General features: G+C 36.4%; 5 protein-coding genes across 7 annotated transcripts; 4 read left to right on the forward strand and 1 right to left on the reverse strand.

Moving 5' to 3' along the window:
- The first annotated feature begins 2,144 nt into the window (after window positions 1-2,144).
- LOC130720753 (uncharacterized) lies at window positions 2,145-3,887 on the forward strand. Its single transcript, XM_057571447.1, has 3 exons — window positions 2,145-2,304; window positions 2,436-2,762; window positions 3,552-3,887. The coding sequence occupies exons 1-3, from the start codon at window positions 2,229-2,231 to the stop codon at window positions 3,743-3,745; spliced, it is 597 nt and encodes a 198-aa protein (XP_057427430.1). The 5' UTR covers window positions 2,145-2,228; the 3' UTR covers window positions 3,746-3,887.
- A 442-nt stretch (window positions 3,888-4,329) lies between these two features.
- Window positions 4,330-6,682, reverse strand: LOC130720752 (tubulin beta-1 chain). Its single transcript, XM_057571446.1, has 3 exons — window positions 6,171-6,682; window positions 5,365-5,634; window positions 4,330-5,259 (listed from the first exon to the last, which is right to left on the reverse strand). The coding sequence occupies exons 1-3, from the start codon at window positions 6,562-6,564 to the stop codon at window positions 4,577-4,579; spliced, it is 1,347 nt and encodes a 448-aa protein (XP_057427429.1). The 5' UTR covers window positions 6,565-6,682; the 3' UTR covers window positions 4,330-4,576.
- Window positions 6,683-11,384: 4,702 nt separating this feature from the next.
- On the forward strand, window positions 11,385-14,837 carry LOC130716723 (uncharacterized). The gene is made up of 5 exons (XM_057566735.1): window positions 11,385-11,788; window positions 11,979-12,120; window positions 12,598-12,689; window positions 12,767-12,869; window positions 14,248-14,837. Exons 1-5 carry the CDS (start codon window positions 11,495-11,497, stop codon window positions 14,415-14,417), a joined length of 801 nt encoding a protein of 266 aa, XP_057422718.1. The 5' UTR covers window positions 11,385-11,494; the 3' UTR covers window positions 14,418-14,837.
- Window positions 14,838-15,621: 784 nt separating this feature from the next.
- On the forward strand, window positions 15,622-20,351 carry LOC130716722 (uncharacterized). Of its 3 annotated transcripts, none has more exons than XM_057566732.1 (5): window positions 15,622-17,583; window positions 17,740-17,851; window positions 19,032-19,128; window positions 19,684-19,713; window positions 19,955-20,351. In XM_057566732.1, exons 1-5 carry the CDS (start codon window positions 15,832-15,834, stop codon window positions 19,965-19,967), a joined length of 2,004 nt encoding a protein of 667 aa, XP_057422715.1. In that variant the 5' UTR covers window positions 15,622-15,831; the 3' UTR covers window positions 19,968-20,351. The 3 variants fall into 3 exon arrangements, with proteins under 3 accessions (XP_057422715.1, XP_057422716.1, XP_057422717.1); XM_057566733.1 differs by having other exon boundaries at window positions 19,959-20,351; XM_057566734.1 differs by lacking the exon at window positions 19,684-19,713.
- A 1,127-nt stretch (window positions 20,352-21,478) lies between these two features.
- LOC130716724 (actin-depolymerizing factor 7) lies at window positions 21,479-23,644 on the forward strand. The gene is made up of 3 exons (XM_057566736.1): window positions 21,479-21,611; window positions 22,235-22,494; window positions 23,205-23,644. Exons 1-3 carry the CDS (start codon window positions 21,609-21,611, stop codon window positions 23,353-23,355), a joined length of 414 nt encoding a protein of 137 aa, XP_057422719.1. The 5' UTR covers window positions 21,479-21,608; the 3' UTR covers window positions 23,356-23,644.
- The last annotated feature ends 69 nt before the right edge of the window (window positions 23,645-23,713 follow it).

The following is a 23,713-nucleotide window of genomic DNA, read 5'->3' on the forward strand; positions in this document are numbered from 1 at the left end:
GAGAAATATAAACTGCACCCTCTTAGAATTGATCCATTAATCTCATCATCTCAACTCATATTACCTCAACTTTTTTTTTTTCTCTTATACATAATTCATCACATTTCTTATTTACCTCATTTCTTTTTTTACATCTCACTAGCTGTGAGTGGAATTTTACAGAAGTTTGACATTTAATCTATGATTGTGGGTGGTGGGATATAAAAAAATGTGAAAAGGGGACAAAAGGAGCCAAGATCTTCTCCTTAATCGTGGGAGGAGGTTCAGACCAAATTCTCTTCTCTTGTGGTCAAGGCATGACCAAATCCGCTGCCGCAGACTGTGCCATGACATAGAATTTCTTCCGCAAACAGCGCTATCAAATTAAAAATACTAAATACTATACTACATTAGTCATCTTTTGTCCTTGGAATGTTTACAGTTACCATGAAAATGATGGCAAACTAGCATAATGTTTAAAATATTTCTTACTTTTGCCACATACATCTGGTTTAATCAAAGCATTGGAAAATTGTAAAATATAAGTATTTTAACTGAAAATTCTATTACTTATCAGGACAAATTACTTACTAAGATTAAACATTATTGAAAATCTAATATAATATGTTCAATTTCCACATGAACCTAGTAACGAGAAATCTGTTTTTTTCTATGTTCTAACATGGACGGTGAAGGGCAAGTGGTAAATTGTGGAGCCACAGGGTCCGCCACTAATGACGGTATTGGTTCACTATTTTCCAAACTTAATTGCTTGACTATTCAGTTCCACCATGAATATGTTTCGCATGAAATGAAGACCATGATTTTTCAAGATTAGGTTTTTTTGACGGATAAATTCAGTCAAATCAGTACTAAAATGTTGATTGAGGAGAAAGAATAAGCTTTTTGATGGTTTGAGCTTCGGTGGAAATGAAATTATCGTGATTCGTCGTCTTTAATGCCTTAAAAGGATTCATGTGAAAACACTTTGATGCATAAATTAGTGGCGGAGAAAAGAAGGCGATATCACATATTAGGGTTGGAAAAGAGTTTTCATCTCTTTAAACTTGACGTTAATGTAGCGAGTTTTTTTTTATATCAATGAAGTAATGAGGGCGAGGTACGACCTCGCTTGTGAGCTTTTGCCCATCATCTGACTCGGTTGGCTACGGTCAGCTGGTGCGTGTTCTAGTGTCTCAAGCTTAACATTTGTGCCTAGGGATATAAGGAAAGGACGATAACCTAGGGAAATGCATAAACGTCATTGGTCAAGAGACCGGTGAAGTCATGGGTGGGGATGGTAATGTTCATCTCTTTGGCAAAATGAAGTCAGTTCACAATTGGGACTATAAAGTTATATGATCGAAAGTGCGTGATAATTAAATCGATCGTCGGAATAGTTCTTTCAATTTTTTCTGTCACCTCCTTCTACTAATTAAATAGCAGCATATAAATAAAATTTTCACTAAATTATTATTTTTTTCAATTGAAAAAACTAGAAAATAATGAGTAAAATGGGAGGTCATACAACTGGTATAACGTAAACAAGTTACACCTCGTAAATATGAGAATACACGGTTTAAACTCTTAGTAAAGTCATATACTTGAAGATGTTGATATAGTTTTCAAACCACACTTGTGAAAGATAAAAATAATTTTGAAAAAAAAAAACATAAAGATTACGGCATAAGAAAAGCTATTTCGAGCCACCAAAAATGAAGAGAGGCTCCTTGGCGGGACGTCCCAAATTGTCAAAATGAGAAATCATAATTGAGTATGAATAATAGTACTCTTTATTTTTATTTCTATGTCAGTTTTACCTAATTCACATAGATTAAGAAAATTAGTTAATAAGGTATGACTCATTCACACCTCAACTTCATTTTCACTTCACTTTTTATCTATCTCTTCTCTTTCAATCATATCACCAATCACATCTTTAGTTTCTTTATTTTTTAATATGATCTCTCTTTTTTCTTCATTTCATTTACACTTTTAATGAAAAGTGTGAAACAATATTAGGTTATTAGTATTAATGAATGAGTCATACCTTATTAACCTTATTAACTAGTTACGAGTAGGTTATTAGTATTGAAATTTGGTGCTGACTACCAATATTAGTAGGCAGGGATCCACTATAACTGCCATTGTAAAACCATTATAAAAACACAAGCCCCATCAAACCTCATAACATCCATTCCTCCAAACTCAAACACAAGTTACCAAAGCCTCTTCTTCTGCTTGAAGCCATGGCCTCTAACTTTAGCTTGATGAGTTTGGCAATACTTGCCCTCACATTTTCTCTCGCCGTGCAAGGCACTCTTGGTAAGTCTCCAAAACCTCTCAAATAATCTCTTAAACAAGCACACACATGACACATATGACTAATGAAATTCTTAATTCTTGTTCTTACAATCTAAACATCATAGTTAATGTTGAAATTAACATTGTTGCAGGAGGGATAGAATGTGAGAATCTGAGCGAGGAAACGTGCTCATTTGCCGTGTCATCTGGTGGAAAACGCTGTGTGCTTGAGAAGCGTGTGAAGAGAACAGGGGAGGAAGCATACACATGCAGGACATCTGAGATTGAAGCTGATAAATTGAAGGATCACATTGAAACTGAGCAGTGCGTCAAGGCTTGTGGATTGGACAGAAAATCCCTTGGAATCTCATCAGATTCTCTTCTTGAGTCCCGCTTCACTCACCAGCTTTGTTCCCCTCAGTGCTACCAGAGTTGCCCAAATGTTGTTGACTTATACTTCAATCTTGCAGCTGGTGAAGGTAACCAAAACAAAACATTTATGTTAAAAGGTCTTGCATTGATCAGAGAAATGGTCAAAAAACGATTAAGTCTACTTGAAAACTCATTTGAAAAACACACTAAAGCCAAAAGCATGGTAGTTTGTTTTTATTCACCACTATGTGTTGCCTTCAAACAAGTTTTCAAAGATGCATTTAGGACAACTTTTCATTTATGAGCTAACTTTTGATATTAAGTTAGACTCATTTGGAAGAACTTATCATATGACTATGCATAAGCGCTTATAGAAGTGTTGAAGAGCTTATGTAGATTGTTTTAGATAAGCAAGAGCTTATGTAGATAGGTTTTTTTTTTTTGAAATTTTATGTAGATAGATTACAACCTACCTATAAGTTGTTTTGAACTTATTTTCGTAATTTATTCAGATTAATTCATGAGTGAGAGCTTATGCCTACTTATAACTTAATTTCACTTATTTCAAAAAGTTTCTCAAATTAACTAATAAAGAAGTTTTATAAGCACTTAATTAAGTTATTTACCCAAAATCACTTCAAAGCCCAATTGGGACATAGATGTGAGATATGTCAAAGTAAAAAGGGTAGAGAGGTAATTTCCTCATGAATAACCTTTTTAAGGTTTAATTAGGGTAAACTTGATTAAATTCTCAAGACATGTGCACATTCAACATATAGAATATGGTTGATTATGTAAACAATATAAGTGTCATGCCTCACAAGATAATTTCCAATAAATTGTTCCAAATATGTTATATAGGTGTTGAGCATGAGCATTTTGTTGTGTGTTTGTAGGTGTGTTTCTTCCTATGTTGTGTGAAGCAGAAGGTGGGAATGCTCGTCGAGGAATGGCTGAACTCAAAAGCTCTGGCATTGTGGCACCAGGACCTGTTCACTTTGTGCAGTTTTTAGCTACACCTCCAGAGCCATTTAACCCTGTGGAGTTCGCAGCTGAGCCTGCGGCTACCCCATCATACCCACCATACTAAGTTGTAGTTTTTAGAGCATGCAAAAAAATTGAGTGGCATAATAAACAACTCAACGTCTTATTATTAAACAGGTTGAGTTCAGAGGCACACCATGTTTAGTTTGTAATAGCTAATGAAGTTGTTCCTACATATTTTGCTGGCAGTGGTGGATCTTCTCATAGTACCAATAAGGTGTGGCATCCACAATATTAGAGAAATAAAATTGCTGGTTATAATTAGAGACGTGTCTCTTATTCTGATCACATTGAGATAGCCCCTAATGAAAACGGCTTCTCGAATAAATTTCAATAAATAAGGGTCACCAGAAAACAGAAAGAAAATTTGAATTCGGATTTTAGCAAACCTCGCATGAACTTCAATAATTCAATGAGTGAATGTTGTAACAGGATTTTTCGATTCAAATTAACCGCAATTAAAACACCAAAATCACCACAGCTATATGAATTACTAGTCCTCTTTTGGTGCAAACTTTCCAGAGCAAAAACATATAAAATGTTGGATTGAAGTTAATGGGAATCTCATTAAACCCGCAAAAAAATGTAACTTAGTACTACTAAGCATAAAAAAACATAAGCAGCAACTGATTCAATCCAAGAGCTGAATATATCCAAGTCATCATTTTAATATCTAGGTCAATCCAGAAATTAAAACTGCATCATCATCTTAACAATTATAACAGAAACATGCAGAAAAATAAAGACCCACCCTACAAACTAACATATCAGAAACCCCCTGAAAAAGGTATTCAGGTTGAGGGAGAAAAAGACAACATATGGCAAAAGTCTCATCATAACACACACACAGACAAAAACACCATTCAAAACATTACAACTAAGAATCCTCCTCCTGAACTTCATCCTCATCTTCATAGTCATACCCCTCATCATCTGCAGTTGCATCCTGGTACTGCTGGTACTCCGAGACAAGGTCGTTCATGTTGCTCTCTGCCTCAGTGAACTCCATCTCATCCATACCCTCTCCGGTGTACCAATGCAAGAAAGCCTTCCTGCGGAACATAGCTGTGAACTGCTCACTCACCCTCCGGAACATCTCTTGAATGGATGTGGAGTTGCCAATGAAGGTGGAAGCCATTTTGAGACCAGTTGGAGGGATGTCACAGACAGTGGACTTAACATTGTTGGGGATCCACTCGACAAAGTAGGAGGAATTCTTGTTCTGGACATTGATCATCTGCTCATCAACCTCCTTGGTGCTCATCTTCCCACGGAACATGGCAGAAGCTGTCAAGTAACGACCGTGTCGAGGATCAGCTGCGCACATCATGTTCTTGGCATCCCACATTTGTTGGGTCAACTCAGGCACAGTGAGGGCCCTGTACTGCTGTGATCCACGTGATGTGAGTGGGGCAAATCCCACCATGAAGAAATGCAGACGAGGGAAGGGAATGAGATTCACGGCCAGCTTCCGCAGATCAGAATTGAGTTGACCAGGGAATCGAAGACAGCATGTCACACCACTCATGGTGGCTGAAATGAGATGGTTCAAATCTCCAACTGCAACCAAACAACAAAAACAAAAAACCCAATTAGTTGATTTTAATCACAAAGCAATGCAAGCAAATATAGAAATAGTGCAAACATGAGTTGATGTGAACATACAGCTTGGAGTAGTGAGCTTAAGGGTTCGGAAGCAGATATCATAAAGAGCTTCATTATCCAACACCATGCATTCATCAGCGTTCTCAACAAGCTGGTGCACAGAGAGTGTGGCATTGTAAGGCTCAACAACAGTGTCAGATACCTTAGGCGATGGGAACACAGAGAAAGTGAGCATCATTCGATCAGGGTACTCTTCTCTGATCTTGGAAATCAAAAGTGTTCCCATTCCGGAACCAGTTCCACCACCAAGAGAGTGGCAAACCTGAAACCCTGAAAGAGTAAACCAGAAATGTTAAGAACCCTATTTACAAGCCAATAAAACAGTGAATAACTCAATCAATGCATGCATGGAACATTTCTACAAACTGTGAAATAAATTCACATATCAACAAATATGGTAGTTCATCCTGATTTCACAAATCTCACACCAACTTCAATTGAAAAATAACTGTTCATACAGTAGCATAATCAAGTTTGTAAGAACTACCAAACTTCAAAATCAGCACAAACAAACGCTATTCACCAGATCAAGGTCCCATACTCTACGATTTAACTTCAAAACTTGATAACACAGCGAGATTTGCAACTCAGAGTTCATCATTTTCATTCAAAACGCAGAGATCACTAAATCGTTAACAAACAAACAAGAAAATCATCAACAACTAAAAATCAAATTGAAAAATAAACCGTAAACACAGAGTATACAACATTGTGGAGAAACAAACTGCAGAAAAAATTCAAAAAACAAAACCCTAAAATCTCAAAAAAACTTGGATCAGAAATTGAAGTGAAGTAGTAAACAATACCTTGAAGGCAATCACAGTTCTCAGCCTCCTTTCTGACCACATCGAGGACCGAGTCAATCAACTCAGCCCCCTCGGTGTAGTGACCCTTAGCCCAGTTGTTTCCGGCGCCGGACTGTCCGAAAACAAAGTTATCCGGCCGGAAAATCTGGCCGTATGGACCAGATCTGACACTGTCCATGGTGCCAGGCTCCAGATCCATGAGCACCGCCCTAGGTACAAACCTCCCGCAACTCGCTTCATTGTAGTAGACATTGACTCGCTCGAGTTGCATGTCAGTGTTCCCCTGGTACCTTCCGGTGGAGTCGATCCCGTGCTCCGCGCACACCACCTCCCAGAACTTTGCTCCGATCTGGTTCCCGCATTGTCCTCCCTGGATGTGAAGAATCTCACGCATTTTGACTGAGTTCGGAGAACGAGTTTTAGAGAGAGAGAGAGGTGAGTGACGGAGCGAGTTCTAGAGAGAGAAAAGCAGAAAATGATGTCAGCGGGTCTGTGAAGTGAGAGGGAACAAGAATGACTGAAAGAGGTTCTTTATAGATGGGATGTGACGGGACCGTGACGGCGTTAGGCGGTTTACGGGGGATTTGACGGTGCCGTTAGATTTAAGGGGGAATTTAAAATTTGAAAAGCGAACGGATGCTAATCGTATGCGATCATCCCTATTTGGTTGGACACGTGGACGGTTTCGATTACGTGTGATTTCGGCCGTTAATGCCTTGGAGGGTGTGAGAGCAGCGAGGTTTAGGAATGAGGTGGTGACGCGCGTTGTTGGCAGGTGAAGAAGACGCGCGGGTGCATGTGGCGTTGGGAATAAGTTGGTGGGTTTTTTTCAGGCTTTGGGCCACGCTGCACATGACAAAGCTGGCAAGAGTTACACGTGATTACGGGCTGGGTCATGTCATGTGAGCTGCACTTGTTATTCTAGGCTTCTAGTAAAAGCATGCAACGTGACTATACTTTATTTTTTGGGTTAAATATAGCTATTGAGCTAATCTTATTCGAGACAAGACGAGGTTTGAGAAATACCAAAATTTTCTCTAATAGTGCGGTGTGTCTTGTTAATAGAACTTTAGACATTAGAGGTCAAACAATCACTTCCACAGTCGACTATGAGACTAATTCTTTGAGGCTCTTAGATCACGTTAAGTGGGTAAATCTCTTCCAACAAATGTTTCTTCATACGCACCGCTCAAAAACCGAACCATGGATTGGATGTTTAAGGAGCCTAACTATATATCAGGTGTGCCACACTTTGTTGGTATATCCTACATGTTATTCAATTGATTGTTTCGGGGACATAAGGGTTTTGGAGATTAAAGGGTGAAAAGTTTAGAGTTTAAACTATGATGAAGACTAATTTATTAACAATTAACATTTACCTATAAAAAAATACTTATAAACAATTAGGATTTGTACATTTTAATACAATCCATGTTTCCTGTGTTCCTAGCTATCATCAAAATGGGCAGTTAGGTGTCCTGAAAGATCCACCGTGGTGTGCAAACCTGTCTTTCACTCTAGGAATAGATTAATGGTGGACCCAGCAAAAAACCACATAGCAAGCAGGAGGGTCCTTCTTTTTTTTGCTAATGCAAGCAGTAGGGTCCTTCATCCATGGCTAAAAATAGAAGCAAAATAAAGTAGTCATCCAACATCCAAGAGTGACATGAAGTGAGAGCAGATGTAGTGATCACAAAAACCCTTCATGACAAAGTAATCTCCTTTCATTATGATTCCTTTGTTACGGATCCAATGTCTCACTCTCAGCTATAAAATAATGATCAATTATAAAAGTAAGTTGGTACTTGTTGTGGTTTTATGACTTTATGCTCCTAAGTTGCATACTTAAGCCTTCTTTGATATAAATGTTTCTTTAATTATTGTTACCAGATATATTGTTGGAAATTTGGGTATGATAATCCTTGATAACTTCGAAGATTCGTGTTCGTACACTTTCCGAACAAAGTATTTCGACTCTATTCTTGCCTGGGTTCACGAAATCCTTGTTGGGATAATTCTTGAAGAACAACTTGTTTCTGGCAATAGAGAACAGATCAGGAATGTAGAGAGAATGTATGTTTTGTTTTCTGTGTGTCAAATCTGAGGCCAAATGACTCTTTATATTTGAGTTTGTTTCAGAAACCGAAAAACAGTTAATTCTAACAGTTTTCAAAATTAGGGGTCGTTTGGGAAAATTATAACTTTTCAGCCAGGGGCGGAGCCCCTTGGAACCCTGTTTTGTATTCGCGGTCAATTATACGTTGGCTCAACGAGCGTGCACTCCGCACTACCCTAACTCGTTTTCGAGCTTAACGCGTAATCGCATCGGCCTATAGTAAATCACATTACTACTAAAATCCATTGATGATACTAAAATCACCAACATATATGTGATGAATGATAAATGAACGAGGGAATATGGTTAAACTTTCAATTCTCATCATCATCAACAACAATTATGTCATCTAACCTTTTTGGTAGATAAAAATTTAGATGAAGGGATATGTAGTGTCTTAGTCAATGATAAACAAAACTGTACTGTTAGGCTTAAAAAACATCCAAAGGAGTTGGTTAGGGCTTAAACCTACAATTTGAACCCTATCATCATAGCAATATCTTAGAGTTATGTAAAGTACTCCCTCTGTTCCTATTTATAAGTCACAAAAAACTAATTCTCTTAGATTAAGAAAAGTATTTAGTAATAATAAATTTGTAAAGGAAATGATTAGCTTTCCTAGACTACCCTTATTTACTTTTCTATGATTTTCTCTCTCCAAGTTAATATTCCAAAAGTTCATTATCTCTTTCATATTAAATATGAGGGTGAATTTGGAAAAAATTATTTAATGCTTCCTAGATATTAGAAAGTGACTTATATTTAAGAACAACTTTTTTTCAAAAAATGTGACTTATAATAAGGAACGGAAGAAGTAATATATTGTGTTTATATCTCTGCTGAACAAAAAAGTATGTGACTATGCTTGGGTAACAAGCAACGATAGACAATGGGATTTTCAAGTACAAAACATGGGCATTATATTATAAATTGGAGAAAATGTAAGTGTAACGTTTGATATACTCATTATTTTAAGATGTGGTGTCGTTGTACCAGTAATGATATATACACACCTCATATGTTATACACTTCATTTTCACCTATTTTTATTTCTATCTCTCTCCTCTTATCATCTATCATATCTTATACTTTCTCTCTCTTACTTTTTCTTTTCTTCCTATCTCTCTCATCCTCCACCTCTTTCCACCTCAAAGATGAGGTATGGACAAATAATTATCCGTCGTTGTACTATGGTCTACTGTGCTCTATTTTTATTTATTTTTTAACTATTAGAGCTTTTCCTTTCTCAATTTGAGATTATATCTAGTCTAGGCTTGTCCATAAGTGTATATGTTGTACTTTATTGCAAACGTTGCTTACAACTTACAAATGAGTTTATACAGCACAATACGTAGGGGTCGGAAAATTTTTCAAAGACTAGAAAATACATTATTTATCATCAGATTTTAATTTTATCAGTTGCCAAATTATTACATACTGAAAAACAAACAACTTCAGCTTGTTGAAATTTGGTTAATTTTCTTTTGTACGATGATACATGGAGAGCTGGATTTGCCACCCCAACCATTAGATTTCACACCCCCTATTTTCGAATTTTCAAGTTCCGAATTATTTCGGAATCTAAGATTCCGAAATTAATTCGTGATTTGTAGTGCAAAATACATGTAACACTCAACTTTTGAGTGAAAAAATGCTTCGGAAACCTTATTTCCGAAATATTTCGGAAACTAAGTTTCCGTATGTGGTGCCAAATCTAATGATTTGATACATGGTGTCTCTCATGCGACTCTCTCTTCTGTGCTCACAACACCTATCTATATAGTGTCCACACACATCTCACACACACAAGTAATCAATTCTTACATTTTTTTGTTGTCTCTTATGAAATGCATAACAATTGTCTACAACCTCTCATATTTATAAGACTCACAAGTGGTTTATTGCCATCAATTAGCATCACTAATTCTAGCTGGACATTGAACATTAGGTCCAATATTTGAATTTTAGGGGTTCGCAATATGTATTCAGCGGCGGTTTTTGGATTGCTGCTAAATACAAAGATTAAAAAAAATTAGTTGTGGTGATTAGGGCAGGGGGTTTGAAATCGCCAAAAACATATTTTTCTTAATTTTTATATACTTAACAAATTACGGTGGTCTAAACTGTTACGACATGTGTTTGTCAATTGGATGACTAGTATGAATTCAAAAAACCACTTTCCTTTAACATTTTAAATAACTCATTTTTCTTTACAATCTAGTAGATTTATTAAAGCTTACTCATTACATAAAATAATGCTTGTTACCGATGGCTAAAAAGTCGTGGTATTTGTTTGGTCGATAATTTTTTTTCCGACGACATTCAAAAACTTTTGGTAATCACCGATGTACTTTTCCGTGGATGATTAATTTGGTACGCACAAGAAAACTCATTTTGTTGCGAATAAAAATGTCGAAGAGACATTCTTATATATATATAAGAAGATGACGAAGAACGACTAAAAAAGTTGTGGTATTTGTCTCGTTGATAATTTTTTCCGACGACTTTCAAAAACTTTTGGTAATCACCGATGAATTTTTCCGTGGGTGATTAATTTGGCATGAACAAGAAAACTCATTTTGTTGCGAAGTGACATTCTTATTTGCAAGAAGATGAGGATGAGGTAGATGAAGTAAAACCGTAACTAATTTTTTAAAGTCTGCATTAGGCAAAAATTTCAAATTTTAACATGAATAATAATGACTTTGACCATCTGTAACTAATTTTGAAATTACTGACGCCTTTTAAGGTTACCGATGTCAAAAGCCATTAGTAACTAAATTTTAAAATTTTAAAGCCTGCCAAGTTATCAGTAGACGACAATTTCAAAATTTCAAATTATAAATAATTAAAATTGTCATTAACTAATGCTCTAAGAAAAAATTTACCATTAGATTATCGATTATTCCTTTTTTTTATACATCAGAAAACATTATCGATTATTACTTTTTTTTTTCAAAACACTTTACCCATGAAATATCTTTAAAAAAACATGAAATATGCACAAATTTTTCGCCCTATTTTGACCCTATTATTTCATTATTTAAAATTATGAGTAAACAAATAAAGGAGAAAACAATGGGGGTAAAAAGGAAAAGAAGAAGAAAAACCCTTTGGATTTGTCTTGCGGCCGCACTCAGCACCAGTTCCTTCGAAAAACGGTGGCGGCGATAGAGAAACCCTTGCACTTGCTTGCTCGTTATCAGAGATGGTGAGCCAACGGCAGCGACTCGCTCGGAAGCGGTTCAAAGCAGAGAACCCTGAACTCTTCCCCAAACCAGAACCCACACCCCCAAAAGACCCTGACAAGAAGAAGAAGAAGAAGAGAAAAACCACCCCGTTCAAGCGCACAAAGGATGATTCAAAGGGAGTCAAAAGCAATTCCAGAAAACACCCTCTTCGTGTTCCCGGTATGAGGCCCGGCGAGACCTGTTTCATCTGCAAGGCTAGAGACCATATCGCCAAGCTCTGTCCTGAAAAAGCTGAATGGGAAAAGAACAAGGTTTGGTTCTGATCAATGCTGTATTGTTAGTTGATATGTTGCGGAGTGTTTTGGTCACTGGAGTTGTTAGAAACAGTTAAGAAATAATGGGCATGCTCTATTTGATGAAATTAGTTGATAGGTTTGTTGATGATGTAACTGGATTACTGGATTTTTTGTGATTTGATGGAATGGTGTTTGGTATTTTCAGATATGTTTGCGGTGTCGGCGACGTGGTCATAGAGCTCAGAACTGTCCTGAGGTGAAAGATGGCCCCAAGGATGGGAAATTCTGCTATAACTGTGGGGAAACTGGGCACCCGCTTTCGAATTGTCCGCAGCCTCTTCAAGAAGGTTTGTTAATATATGTCTTTTGTATGCTCTCTGTGATGTTTGAGTGTCAGTTTGAAAACCTGGTAGGTTTACTTGCTGGGGGTATAAGTGATTCTGAGAGGTTTAGTGTGTGTTTGGTTGAGTGGTTGTCGCAAAAGCTAATGCACTTATCCTCAAGTGATTCTGTGAGGTTTAGTGTGTCTTTGGTTGAGTGTGGTTGGCAGTTGGCACAAAAGCTACACCAAGGAGCTTCTAGCTAGAATTGATTTTCAATAGCTAAAACAAACACATATTAAAGATTAATTGTGTAGTTTAAACATGCTGGTTTGTGTTATATCTAAGCATGGCATGTTGAAACTTGAAACCTATCAAGTTAGATATGTTATAGCATGCACATTGCTGGTTTTGGAGTTTCCAATTGAAATTTTGAATTTAATATGTAGCAGTTCTTTAATTTCCTTTATCATGATATAGTAAAGGGTTTTATTGGTGATGCAGGAGGGACAAAGTTTGCTGAATGCTTTGTCTGTAAACAACGTGGACACTTGAGTAAAAACTGCCCTCAAAATGCTCATGGCATTTACCCAAAGGTAATCATTTCTCTTTCCAGTTGACCTTGTCCCTTGCAAGCTGTGTCTAATCTGTTACAGCTATTTATTTGTGATAGGGTGGTTCTTGTAAAATATGTGGTGGTGTGACACATTTGGCCAAGGATTGTCCTGACAAAGGGAACAGAGGATCTGTTGCTGCTAATAGGCCTCTTCGTATATGTAAGCTTTTTCAGAAGAAACTTCATGGATTTTCTACTGCTATATTTCTGGTTTTGAAATCAAATGCTGTTTTTGTTTACTTGTTTGCATCCATGTTCCTTTCTGCATTTGCTTCTCTAAACCTATGGACTATGGTTGACACTGGCCCCATTTTTCCTCTATTGAGCTGCATTGTCTAAAAGTATAGTAATGTCTGAGTTCTGACCTTAAATGTAAATTAACTTCAAGTACTGGATGTTCCCTGTTTTTGGTCCAATGCCATGTGATACTTTTGCGCGATGACCTAAATTAGAACAGTTAAACCTTAAACGTGTGATACTTTTGCCAGGATGACCTAAATTAGAACAGTTAAACGTGCTACAAATTAGTGATACTTTTGCTCGAAAGTCTATTAGTTTAGTTCGAAGCAAATGCTATTGAGTAATGGCATATCATGTAGTGGCTGATTGAGCTGAATAAGGGTTCTTTATATTTGAGATGTTTGAGATTACTCAAGTCTTGTCGTGATACACTGATAGATTTTGGTTGATTGCATATCATGTTAAACTTGGGATTCATTAAATATCAGATATTAGGGAACATAGTTTGTCAGTTATTATAGGCTTCAAACTTGATAGTCACGAGGACATATAAAAGCTTCTTGATTTTATTGGTTGCTGATCTCATTTTAAAAAGGGCAATCTAATGCTATGAAGCTTCCATCATGACTGGATCCAGGGAAGGTTTGGCTCATTGCGAGTCTATTCCCGTTTGGATGTGGATCAAACAACACTTACTGGAGCTTATCTACTAAAAACAAGCACTAGATAAGCTCAAATAAGTGCTCTTTGGTCTTGCATCCAAATGGGCACAACACAACCTTACTTTGCATTTTTAAGAGAGTGATCCCACAACTTAAACATATGAACTCTTACTCTCTTAGCCACATGGCAGTAACTCCGACTATTTACATCAAGCCTCCCCCTTTTTAGCTAACTTTATTTTGCCTAATTTGTTTAGGTGCACCGTTCTTATTTCAAAGTAATGACTACCTTTGTTTTAATCCTTGTTTGAGATGTCACCCATGAAGAGATGGTGTTGTATTGTAATCAAGCAAGGGGAGTAATATGCACCTCTTTTAAATACTTGGACTCGTGCCAAGCATGGGTTGAAGTCTTTCTTTGAACACAAATGTTCATCATAGAAATCCAAATGAACTAAATTATTTGGAATGAAGTATGTACGCTAAATGTAACTTCTTGCAAGTGATCTCTTGCTCCTCTTGCCTTAGCCGGAGCTCTTTCTATATATGTCAAATTTAATTGCTTTCACAATATAAAATATCTCAGTCACTACACTAGTTATTAAATATGGCTGATAATTCTATTCTTTCTTTCAGCATCGAGAACTGAAGAGAGGCCCAGTAGTCATACCAGATTTGTGAGCGGGGATGACATGGAGGACGACTTCATGGCAGATGACATAAATAGTGGTGACAAGAACACGTCCTCAAACTCAAAAGATGGCCATGTAAAACCGAAGAAGGGTCCTAAAGTTGTTAACTTTTAACCAAGGATATTACCTGTCAATGCATTTAATGGATTTGATTTCTACTCTCCATTTGCTTTCTTCTTCTATACTTAAGCCTGTACTCTGCAGAATCTCATCCAGAATGAAGGCTGCATCTGCAAATCTTGGGTTGCCTTGAAGTTTGGAGAGTTGGCTTGAAAATTTTGCTCCTTATTGGTCATTTATCCTAGAGTTCTCTAAAAAAGGAAACTAAAAATGTAACAATATATTCTTGGGTACATTTACTAGGTCACTGTATTTGCTTTTTAGTCTTTTTATTTACTTATTAAGGTTCATTTTGTTGCATTATTTCTAAATACTTTATCTTTGAAAAAGGTTGATGTTATATGAACAACCTTTAGATGCAAAAACTCACAGTTGTCAAATTTCACCCTTTAATGATTGATTTTAATTTTTTAATTATTAAATACACAAAAATCAATGGTTAGATGTGTAATCTTTACATGGTCAATATATATATATTTTTACAATTGAGAGGATCATTTCCAAAACTCACTTATGCATGTATTAGAATTGTCTCTAGATTGAGGTTTCACTTTCTGCAAATTATTTTTGTAGAACTTATACTTTTTCAGTAAAAGCAACTGTTGGTTCCGGCTTAAGTACATAAATCAGTTCTTAAATTTCATCAATTAAAGAATATAAAAGATATCACTTACATTACTTAGAATATGTTTTGAGATGTTTAAAAATTGAAAATTTTAATTATCCACATGTTTATATTTTGTATTTTGTTATTATTATTAAAATATATTTTACTAATTACATAAGCTATTATATTTTTAGTTTATATCCTTGTATAGATTCACATGTCAACCATTTTCTCTAAATTATATTTAAAATTTTGCATTATACAAGTGAAACTTTTTGTTACGTAGACAAAACGAACTCAAGTATCCCGCCGACAACAATGACTAATTCTCTTGCCGCATGTGCTTGCAGTAAGCGGTACACAACTTTGTCTATACTATTTTTTGAAAGTGAATTTCATAGTTAGTTTATTTCTCTTCAAATAACCCACTTTATATTATTTTACACGACTACTAATCGAGTTAATACACGATCATTGAAATAAATGATTCATTATCCCCAACATAAAAATTTTAACTTTTCTTTTTGAAGGCATTCCTAACTTTATATTCTAAATAAAACAAACATTATTATTTTTTGGTCTGCAATACGAAATTAGACGGCTCAGAACAGAAGTGAGTAGTGACTGAAAACAAAACAAAGCAAACAACCTTCAATAACCCTAATTCCCTTCACCAATCAGGACGGATGCAGTAGCATTGCCTATGCAGGCTCGCCGTTCTTTTGCCTCCTCCGCCGCCGCCTCCGCCTCCGCCACCGCCACTGCCACCCGTTCTGTTCATCAATTCTAATCACATAGAAGATGGATAGCCATAGCCAGAGCGAGTTATTGCACTCGAAGAAGAGGCGCAGAGAGGAAAAGCCTGAACCCTTGCCTTCTCCGGAACAGGATCAGGAACAGAGTTGCAGCAAGAAGAAGAGGAGAAAGAAGAAGAAAATCAAGGAAGAGGGGATTGAATCACATGAACACGATCAGGTATTGCTCCCTGAACCCGTAGTAGTGGCCACAGCAATCCCCATAACCCTAGAAACCCCTAAGGAACAAGGTGCAGAACCAATTGAAGCCACTGTAGTGCACCCTGTACCTGATCAGAGACCTGCAAAGACGCATAGGAAGAAGAAGAAAAAGGAGACTGTGCTCGAACCCCAACCGGAACCCGAACCGGAACTGAAGGAAACTAGCAATACTGATCACTCTGAACCTACTCAATTGTGTTCTGTTAAGAAAAAGAAAAAGAGAAAAGGAGCAGAATCGAATGAAGCTGTTGCTGAACTTGCTACTGTGTGTACTGAACCCCCTGCAGTGCAAGGGGGAGCACTGCCAGAACCGAAACCGAAGGAACCTTGCAGTACAGAGCATCCTCGAGTGTGTCCTGAACCCCCATTAGGCTTAGCAATCCCCATAGACCCAGAAAAGAATAGAAAAGAGGCAGAACCTAATGAATCTAATGCAGAGCATCCTCGAGCGTGTCCTGAACCCCCATTAGGCTTAGCAATCCCGATAGACCCAGAAAAGAACAAAGGGGAAAATCTAACTCCAACTGATGAGAACGAATTGAACAGGAGAAATAGAAGAGAAGAACTAGTGGCACTTGTGACCTCGGACGAGAAGATAGTCAACCCAAGGGATCATCTAGTTCCTTTGAAGAGTATCCCGGGCTTTGTCCTGGAGCAGCAGACTCAACCGGGTCCAGTAATCCCAGTTTGCCCAAATTCAGCATCACTGATTGGCCAAAGCCAAACAATCCCAGTAGTAGACACAGAACAGAAGATAAACAAGAGAAGTAGGATGTCGAAGATGAAGAGGAAGAGGATGAATAGCATGCCAGATAAACACAATACAGAACCGCCTGAAACGAAGAAGAGGGTGCTAGACAGGGAAGAACCCAATAAATGCAATGCAAAACTGCCTGAAACCCTGATGCTGGCATCTAACTGCCATATAGACCAAGCAATCCCATCGGATTCTAATCCTGCAGTTCCAACCAACCCGGAGCACAAGACCCCAAAGAAATGGAAGAAGAGGGCAAAGAAGAAGAATGTCCTCTTAAGTGAAGGGGGGAAATCCAATGAACACAATGGACAGCCAACTGAAACCCCTGTTCAGAAATCTGTAAGCCCAATAAATGCACCCTCAATAGACCCAACACTCCCCACAGACCAGCCGGTCCCAATAGACCTAGCAACTCCAAAACACTCAGAAGGAAAGATGTCAAATGCACAGAGGAATAATGTCCTCTTAAGTGAAGGGGTGAAATCCAATGAGCAGCCAACTGAAACCCCTGTTCAGAAATCTGTAAACCCCATAAAAGCACCATCAATAGACCCAACACTCCCCACAGACCAGCCGGTCCCAATAGACCTGGCAACTCCAAAACACTCAGAAGGAAAGATGTCAAAGGCACAGAGGAGGAAGAAAAATAAGAGGGCACTCAAAAGTGCCTGGTCAGAGTCTGTCCACCACAGTTCTGATCAAAATGCTAAAAACCCAGTTCAGAGAACTGAATCACTCAAACTCGTTGAAGCTAAATCCGTTAAAGCTAAAAGTTTTATGGTATGTTAGCTGGATTCATCGATATAGTTTCAGTAGTTGTATTCTATGTTGCTCTAGTTCCGCAAGACTGCCCCCTCCCCCCTTTTGAAATCTAGAATTTCCTTATTGTATATTTGTATTATATAAATGGTAACTGTGTGTTTCCGGACCTGCCAGGCGTCCCGGCAGCATGGTCACAAGCTGAAATATCCCTCCAAGGATGTGGAAATTTGTTTCTTTTGTGGGGAAATTGGGCACTCACTTGGACGTTGCTCAGTGTCTCGAGCAGGTATGCTAAACTTATTTTGCTTGTCTTTTTAATATGAGAACCATATGAAAGTTGTCTGTTGCTTGAAGTTTGTTAATTTTACAGTTTTTGATTGAAATTTACGTAACAACAATTTCGGTCTTGCCTAAACTTAGTTCTTGACTTAATATTGTTGGTAACCGGCAATATCATATTGGAGAGATAAATATTTTAATATTGTACCATTATCTAAGAATTTTAGCCGTTCTCATAGTATAAGTACCGTATTGAATATATTTATAGCATAGCTAGCGAATGTATATTCCATCTTTTTATCTGCTTGTATGGGTCTTGTATGAAAGAGGTGATCTTCTTGTAAATTTGTAATGATTTATAGTTAAATAATTAACGGTTGTTATTCTTTTGTAGATTTTTTTTACAGAATAATATGATGTGATAGGAAGATTGGGTCTTTGTGCTCCATAAAAAATATGCTATTGTTCATACAAGCACCATGTTTCAAATTGATCCTTTTATCTTTGAAGTTTATATATGTTGTGGTTGAAAATGTAAAGAACTTATTGTGGCAATAAAAGCTCCCTTGACTTCAGTTTTTTCTTGTGGCAATAATGAAAAGAATTTATTATTGTTATTTTTTTGTTTTTGATATTTTCATTATTATTTATTGGCTTTTGTTGATTGGAAGGGTTTTTCAGAGGGTAAGGAAGGGAAGGGCAAATTTTGAATTAAGAGAATTATATAATGTTTATGGTAATAAATAAAGCATTAGAGTATTAAGTTTATTCTAATCTACCATTTTATATCTTTTATTTGAAAAAATGAATCAAATTGAAAAAAAAATTACAATGGAGAATTTTGCCCTCCCTTCCAAAACCCATGTCCCAAACAAAGGTCCTATCCAATCCTCTGATTATATACTCTTTTCCTTATTTTTCAGTAGGAGACTTTTATCCTTTTATGAATTGAAAGTATATAAATACAGTATCCCTCTTGAAATAGTATACTACTCCTTATAGTAATTGTGGAAACTGAAAGTTGTATCATTTGTTGAACTAGCAGAAGAGGCTAGTTACATACTCCTTAAGGAACTTAAGTTTGTCCTCTGTTACAATGTAAACTTCACAAATCATTAATGGAAACAGGCTTCACTTTATGTTCTTTCCCTTTTTTAAAAATTCAAAATTGTTTGTTGGTGATGCAGGGGGAGGACTAAGCAGGTTTGCCAAGTGCTTAATATGTCATGCGCAAGGACACTTCAGCTATAACTGCACTCGACATGGTCATGGATTGATCCAAAGGTATTCTTATCTTTTATGTGCGTTTTATGACTTTTACCAAATTTGTTAAACAGTAAACACCTCCTAGAGCTGCAATCTGGTATACATGTTCCCATACGCGGTGCATTTTCACTCCTATTTGTTGTTGAACATGTATTGGGATACAACTGCAAGCTGTCTTTTCTCTCTTTTCGTGCCTTGGTGCATTCTCTAAATAAATGTAAGGAAACGGGGAAGGGAGAACCTAAACTCAGAAAATAGAGCGTGCTTCTTTGCAATTCAATTAAAAGTAGGAAAAGGGGGGAGGGTAGACTTATTCTTTGGAATTCTAATAAAGAGCAAAAGGTAGAGGTGAAGAACCCATGTTATGCAATACATATAAAGAGGGGGGGGGGGGGGGTACAGTTTTGTGACTCTCTGAGCGTTGGATTAGGAAGAATTTTTTTTTAAATGTTTAATCAATGCAACTTGATCTAATTTTACATTTTGTTTTTAACTTTTGTATTAGTTGAGTATAATCTGTCTATATAGTCCTTAAAACATTACACTGCTAATCCCTGTCGTGTGGTTATGTAGCTGCAGTTACATCCACTCGGGACTCCAAAGGTAAACTAATGTGTTATATGCTTTGGATAACATTTCATTCAAATGATCTTATCCTGAGTGATGCCTTCATAATTCTCCTATTTAATTTCTTCTGATCTACTCACTAAAAGCATTCTGTTGATGCCTGCCTTCATAATTCTCCTGAGTGATCTTCATAATTATTTTTTGGTTATTAGGAGGGACAAAGCCCAATCTTAATAATTATTATATGTCTGAAAATTGTTTGTTACATTATTTGTAGCCAGCAGTGGTAGCTGAAAGGATAGTCTGAAGTTACAAGTATGTGAGCAGTGTGAGCAGGGACGATATTTAGGATGACTTGAAGTCAATTTTCATATGTTATTGTCGATCTTGGTTCCTTGGCCTTGTGATCTTATGATTAGGTGGGCATGGTTTCCCAATTTTGTTGGTTCAAATTCCCTATGTTGTAGAAACGGTAATATATTTGTACACCTTGTTGAGGTTCCACATTCCATTTTCATTTTATGTTACTTTTTCTACATTGGGATTAGTTGATCAAAATTAAAGGAGTTAGTGAATTTTTTTTTGATAAGCAAAGGTTGTATTAATGGAGTTAGTGATTTGGAAGTCGATTACCCTGAATATAATAATATTTGAAAATGTTATTTATAGTTGCTTTTTTGTGTGTATAAGAATTTTAGGTTAAGTGGATGACACTTGAATGCAACGCCTCTGAATTTGAACTAGTAGGGTTCACTTAAGGTACACAAGTGACAAGCCAGAATTGTGTACCGAGACTCAAAGGACTTTCAACATCGATTCAACTATTTTTAATAAAGAATGAATGAGATTATTCTAAGAGTTAAAAACTGGACCGGTCAATGAATCGATATAGGTACTGATTTTAGTAGCTCAAGTGCTTAGAATTGAGAGATATATAGGTGTAGGGATCGATCCCGGTAAAGGGGAACCTCCTTGAGAAAAATGGCCGATAAAGTAAAGTAGCGTCAATTTAAAGTTTTTATTGGTTTTGACTAGTACGATCCATTCTTGATAGTTTTGAGATTTAGTGGTTTTTTCTTTTAGATGGTTTGTCATTTTACTAGTTCACACCCTACTGGTTGAACCAACCAGATTAGATTATATAAAATTAGAATGTCCCAGAAGGTTAGCTCAAGTGGTAAGAGTTAGGGGACATAAGGGTTTGTGAGGGTGAAGGGTCCATGGTTCGAATCTTGACTAATTTACTAACATTACTAACAACTAACATTTGCCTATACAAAAATATAAAATTAGAATAAGGTAAAGACTAAAATAAGTTAAAAGGAAAAAAAACAAATTAGTCATTTGAAGTTTGAGTCACGTACGACTTAGACTCTGACGTTTCAAACGGTGCATTTGTGTCTTTAAAGTTTTTAATATGTATAAAATGACCCTTATGTTAATATTAAGAGAAGGGCTATTTCACACACTTTCCATATATGAGATTATGGCATAGCAATTTGAAAGTTGATCGCCAAGTATTATTTTTTGAACAGAAAAAAAAATCGGCTTTCATTTTTATACGATAAAATGAAAATAAAATTTTATTTCTAAAAGAAATCAAATTTAGTGTCTAAAATGAATGAAATGCAAACCACTTTCTAATTACTATTAACAGATATATTTGTGCAAACAATGTTATTTCTCCTAGAACATAGACATGCAATCTATGTGTATACATGGTTGGTTCTACCTTAGTGGACATCATAACCTATTGAAGTTTTGAGAGATTTCAACCTTTGTTTCTTTCCTCTAAATTCTCTTGCTCTCCGTTTTTGTCTCCAAGTTCTCATTGCCTTCCCACAAAATAAGGATCTGTTCCTCTGTTTCTCTCATTTCCTTGTTTGTGTCTCAACTTCTTTCTTTCTCATTTCTCCATCATCCGCAACAACATGGTATGTTCTCTCTGTCTCTCACTCTCTACAATGCTAAGGATACATTTTTTTAGCACAAACCATATCTGTCCCTTTTCTCATTTGATGGAATTTACATAATTATTTGCTAAATCTTGAGAGAATTTTCTGATTTTGGGATTTCATTTCTGTAGAATCATTGAATTAATTGATGCAGAACTCTATACGATTTTTGGTAGATGTGTTGTGTAGTACAAGTTTTAAAAGAAAGAATAAATTTAATCCTAATGAAAGGCATGCCTAAGGAAATTTTGTATGTTGCAAACTTGAATGCTTCTAGTAGTCTATTACATAATGTATGGATTCACGTTCCTTTCCTCAATATCAATTCTGACATTCAGAAGAATGATTCAATTTGATATTAATGAAAGACATGCCAAAGGAAATTTTGTATGTTGCAAACTTGAATGCTTCTAGTAGTTTTCATATAACATAGCATTTTGAATCACTTTATTTTCCTCATAATCAATTATGACATTCAGAAGCTTAGGTAAGTTTCTTTCGAAAATTGAATTTGTTTTTAGAATAAATTGAAGAAGAATTTTCAAACATACAAATATTACATCACGAACATGTTATTCTTGTCTTTGAAAATGTGTTCATAGGCGAACGCGGCATCTGGAATGGCTGTTGATGATGAATGTAAATTGAAGTTCGTGGAGCTAAAGGCAAAGAGGAACTACCGTTTCATTGTGTTTAAGATTGAGAGTCAGGATGTGGTGGTGGAAAAACTTGGAAGTCCAGAAGAAACCTATGATGACTTTGCTGCTTCTCTGCCTCCTGATGAGTGCCGATATGCTGTCTTTGATTTTGATTTCACCACTAATGAGAACTGCCAGAAAAGCAAGATTTTCTTCATTGCATGGTAATTTCATATTCCTCACCAGCCATTTTTACTGTAGAAAAGCTAATACCATAATGAAGTATAGCATGCTTATTTTATTTGGATTCACTTCAAAATCTGTTTGAATAACTTTTTAGTATATGTTTGGATATGTAGCTGGAAAATTACGGTGAAACTAAAATCATGATATGAATGAACAACCCGAAAAGCTAAAAGAAGTTGTTTATGCCCACCATAATTTTATCTCACTTTTATTTCCCACCGTGTATCCAAACATGCACTTAGAAAATGAAGTTACAATACATAGCCTCTGCCCTTAATGTGTCTGGGTGTGTCTGTCTGTTACACTAACAATTAATAATGTAGATGCTTGAGTGTCATTTTGGACAGTTAATTTTGGCACTAAAATCAGTTCTGCTAGAAACTAGAGAGAGTAGCTTCTGCATTGAACATAATCAATTCGTAAATTCTATATATAAATCACTTCACTTTCAAGTCACTCTTATTATCAAAATCAAATTTTCTCAAAATCACAAACGTTGATCCAAACATGCACTTATTAAGATTAAGGTTGAGGTTGGAGAGGGGTTACTCTCAGTTACTACTCACGTGCATACATTTTATCTTTCCTATCATGTATTGCCGGATACTTCCATTTTAGAGGTGAAAAAACTGTTTATTGACATTGCTAATTTGCTATCATGTATGTGCTTGTTTTTTCTGATATTTAGGGCTCCTGATATAGCAAAGGTGAGACACAAGATGGTGTATGCTAGCTCTAAGGACAGGTTCAAGAGGGAACTTGATGGCGTTCAAGTTGAGTTGCAAGCAACAGATCCTAGCGAGATGAGCCTTGATATCATAAAATCAAGAGCACTATAAATGTGTCACACCCAGCTAATCACATTTCATCCTTTTCCAGTACAGCTAGCTTTTGCAGCAGTATAATACTCATTTTATTTTCTTTTTTCTCTGTTTTGTTGTTGCTGTTTTTTCGTTCTTTTTACTGAATGGTCTACATTCTAGACCCATAGTTTTTCAATACAATGCTAAGAAAATCACACTGCCTTGCATTTCAAACTATCTATAATTAGATGGCTTGGCTTATTGTATACATATACATTCTTTGACTTCTTATAAAATTGCACTCTGAGTATATTGGTGTGTTTGGTTCCAAATTTTAGATTCTTAAAATTAATTCTCATTGATTGGAATTACTTTTAGGCGGTTATATAGATGT

Source organism: Lotus japonicus, chromosome 5 (genome assembly GCF_012489685.1).
Source record: "Lotus japonicus ecotype B-129 chromosome 5, LjGifu_v1.2".
In the NCBI taxonomy this organism is placed as follows: domain Eukaryota; kingdom Viridiplantae; phylum Streptophyta; class Magnoliopsida; order Fabales; family Fabaceae; genus Lotus; species Lotus japonicus.